This window comes from Drosophila melanogaster, chromosome 2R (assembly GCF_000001215.4).
Source record: "Drosophila melanogaster chromosome 2R".
Lineage (NCBI taxonomy): Eukaryota > Metazoa > Arthropoda > Insecta > Diptera > Drosophilidae > Drosophila > Drosophila melanogaster.
Genome location: NT_033778.4, coordinates 19840258 through 19844142, shown reverse-complemented (window position 1 = coordinate 19844142; position 3885 = coordinate 19840258). Strand labels below are relative to the sequence as shown.

The 3885-nt window shown below is 41.2% G+C and overlaps 1 protein-coding gene across 1 annotated transcript; it reads left to right on the top strand.

Annotated features, from left to right (window-relative positions):
- The first annotated feature begins 474 nt into the window (after positions 1-474).
- Positions 475-1648, top strand: CG44569 (uncharacterized protein). Its single transcript, NM_001299692.1, has one exon. The coding sequence runs from the start codon at positions 948-950 to the stop codon at positions 1194-1196; it is 249 nt and encodes an 82-aa protein (NP_001286621.1). The 5' UTR covers positions 475-947; the 3' UTR covers positions 1197-1648.
- Positions 1649-3885: the final 2237 nt, after the last annotated feature.

Sequence of the window (3885 nt, the reverse complement as noted above, 5' to 3'; positions counted from 1 at the left end):
GAGCCAGCCCACGGTTTTCAAGTCAACCAGGCAACAACCTTTATTTATTTATTTTTTCCCCTCCTTTGTATTTTTGCCCAGGCAATTATAATTAACTTCGCGGCGAGTTTTGATTTCTTCTGGTTTTTTATATTCCCTTTTTTATTTGACTCTTCGCTGTGCCCATGGGCTGATAATTTTGTTCGCACCTGATCGCGTTACTCAAAGATCAGGTTTGGTCTCCCTCACGGTACACAGAAAAAAAATGTATATAAATAGAAGTAGCTCAAAAATTCTATTCCAAATTGCTATGTCGTACTTCTAGAAATTCACCAATAATCATTGAATCAATGCATATTTGCAATTGTATATATTATTTAAAACAAATTCTTTGAGAATATTATTGAAGATATTTGGTCAGTGTAATGTTTTTCTTGGGAGAGTAGCGTGTAGATCATTAACAGAGCCAGAATTCCAGACACAGATCTAAAAATCAGTCTGCATCTGCGGTTGCTCAGTTTTGGTTAGATCTCTTTCGACCAACTAAGGTTCTTTGGAGCCACTTTCCGAACAATGGAAACTTTCATTTGTCTTCGGGTTTTTACTTTTAAGCCAGATCCAACGAAAGTACTTCAGGTTAGCTTAATAGGCTGGACCTAATGGGTTAATGAGTGTCGGCCATGGGTAATTGGAAAACCAGTTCCAGCTCTTAACAACCAATGATCAATAATAAGTTTTGGAGAAGGGATTTGCTTAAAGTGCAGTCGAGCTGGAGAACCTAATCCCAGCGGACTTGGGGTTCTTCCATAAAAGTGAAGCGAAAAGGGTTAACCTTTAAAATTTACAATGTCCCACGGTCGCCGTTTTTATGACAGAGGGCGGCCCACAAAAATGAAAGCAGTGGAATAAAACGAAAAGAAAAGCCGAAAACAGCGATACAGAACAGAAGAAAAACAAACGGAGAAAGGATGGCTCGAAATGAAAATAAAACACAAACAGAATCTGGCAGCGAGCGAGGAAAATGGAAATGGCAGGAAAATTCAAATCACAAACTCGGTATTTATTTGCGAAGCGTAAATGATTACCACTTAAAATGTGCTCGACTGCCACCTAAAAACCAATTGTTGGAAAAAGCACAACCAACCGAATGGGTGGTCGTGGGCGGCGCTGGGTGGCCGGAGTGGGTGACTCGAAGGACACGGCAGCAGAAGGAGTGAAAGGACCAAAGGCAACATATGTTTTTTATGCCTGAGCTGTCTAAGTGGATACGGGCGGAACGGAACGAGTGCTCAGATGGAAAAGCCATGGGGATGGAGGAGGATGGGGCTCCTTGCTGGGCGAGAAAACTGCGGGACAGCTGCCAGAGCTTGTTAGAGTCTCCCAAAGGGGAAAATTCCCTGGCAAAGCGAAATATGGAATTCATTAAACGATTCGTTATATAAATAATAAATTGGATTGGAAAAGCAAATACCCTAAACAAAAGTGGAGCAAAACTTGTTAAGCCGAGAAAGTGGTGCATTTCATGTGTAATTTATTGGATTTAAGAGCATGCTTGTAATAAACAACTACTATAAGTTTAACAAAATGTCGTATTCAAATTGGATATATTGATAAAATAATTATGTAAGCTTATGACTAAGTTTTGAAAAATAGAGAACATTGTATAGATATGATTTTTATTTGTATAAGTAATGTTTGGAACTTTCTAAAATGTAAAAAAAGTAAATGATATTAAAAAGCTTGCGAAGTGATTTGAAATTCGATCATTTAACCATAAATATCAGTACCCATTTTCTACTTATCCATTGTCACCATAACTTCTAGTACACTTTAAGACTCCACGTAAACGAAAGAGAGAGTGGATATGTTTTAGAAAAATTGAAGAAGGAGAACGAACCCACAGCACAGACAAAACAAATATGTTAATGTATCTTACATCCAGCGACACGTATTGGTTTCAGTCTGCAATCGTTAGATGGCATATATGAGTGAGTTATTCCAAAGGGGTGGCAGCTTTTCCGAGCTTTTTCCGGGGGGAGTGGTGTGGTGGTGGAGGCTACAACAAATGGGCGGCCTGTGCCGGCGTCGCCTTTTTCCTGCCTTTTTATGGTCGTCACGGACCGCCCGCAGGACGAAAAAAGGATTCGCATTCCACCCACTTTGCTGCACGCCCTGCTCGCACATTATTTTGCCACTTCTTCAGCTGAATTTGAATTAGATTTGTGCAGCAGCGTCTGGCGCGCGTCTTGGCATCGTGTAAAATAATATATTTATTTTTATTTGCCACACGCACACACCCACAAACACCCACACTCGCACACACTGAGGAAGACAGACAGAGAAAGTCCCAAACGCCGGGTCACAGAAAAAGTGTTTTGTTTTCCTTTCAATTTGTATTTTTATTATTTTCATTTGTATTATTTTTGTGTGCTCATGAATAAAAAAGGAGTAGGAAGCGACAGCGATAGATGGCCCCAAATTGTATGGCTTAGCCCTTTTGTGTGTTTGCCGCCTGGCCCCAAGAAAAAGTTAACAAATTTTCGCATGAATATTTCGCCCTCTTCATCTCCAAGGGGTGACCAGCGTTCTGAGCCAGGACGAGAAGCGACCCTCGAATGCTTGGATCCATCCTGCCCCGAACCCATGTTCCGGGCAATGTTGACATTGTTTGCTGCTGACAGCCAAGTTTTGAGGAATTTGCTTTTAATGGACAGGCCAGACAACAGCGAATACAGAAACGAGTGGAGAACTTGGGCGTGAACTTAACATTTAAATAAAGCGGCGGCAGCGGAAGTCTATTGATTTTCTGATGTCCGCTGACTTGGCTTAAAGCCACCGTGCGGCTTTAATCAAAATATTTAGTTAAATGGCCGGCTGGACCAAATTACTGAATTACTTCATCAGCGCTAACAACTCAGGTCGCTTGGGTCGGCGTTCATCAAAGGCGATTTTTGGATCAGTGGAACAGATCCGGAGCAGATCGGCGGCGGTTCAAAGTTCTCGAAGGCGGCAACTTTCCAATTTTCACCGTGTTACCTAATTTTAATTGTCATGCCACCTGATGGCCATGATGAGGCATCAAACTCATTCTCAGCCTCCTACGGCGGCTACCTGCTTCATCTTTTGAGCCTGGCTCATTGTTTATTTTGCCGTTTTTTTTTTTATTTCATTTCGGTGACCTTTGTTGCATTGATTCAAACTACTTATGAGCGGCGATTTCCTTCTGCCGCTGCGCTTTTGTGGTTTGTCGCTTGTTTAGTTCCGATAATTCCCGGAATTTAATTGCCCATTTCTTGTGTGAATTGTCTGGATACCAAAAGAAAAGTGCCCAGCCTTCGGAGCTCATCGCAAATGGCCCACAGAGTTTTTGTTTTGGTTTTACGGCCGATCAGCCAAAACAATGGCTCGGAAATTGCAAGAAATTATGGGAATATTGCATCTGTGGAAGCATTTTGGTTGCAGTTTTTCTGTGGTCGGGGAGTGATTCATGTGCTTGGCAACAATAGACTGAGGAATGCCATTTTTGCCGTTCGTGTAAGTCCGATAGGTAAACAAATATCATGTACAGATGCAGAACAGATTTTAAATAGCATTGTGAAATGTTGCAATACATTGGCTTACTTTTAAAGGCAAAATAATTAAAAATGTTCAAGAAACTCTCTCAGCACCATTGTAAGCTCTAAATCAAATAGTAATAGTGAAAATATGTATTATATTTTAATGCGTTTCACCCCTACCATTGCTTACCTCCAATTTTATATATTTAGAAAACATTCCGGAAGGGGTAATTTTAGTGCTGGCCTTAGACCCTTTAAGGGCCATATGTGCTTTCAAATCTGTTGGCTAATAGAGTTCCTGGGCCGGGGCCATAAACTGTCAAACATTTACTTTCGCTTCCTCCATCGA

Coding starts and splice junctions, on each gene's coding strand:
- CG44569 (NM_001299692.1), top strand. CDS start 948: ATGGCTCGAAATGAAAATAAAACACAAACAGAATCTGGCAGCGAGCGA.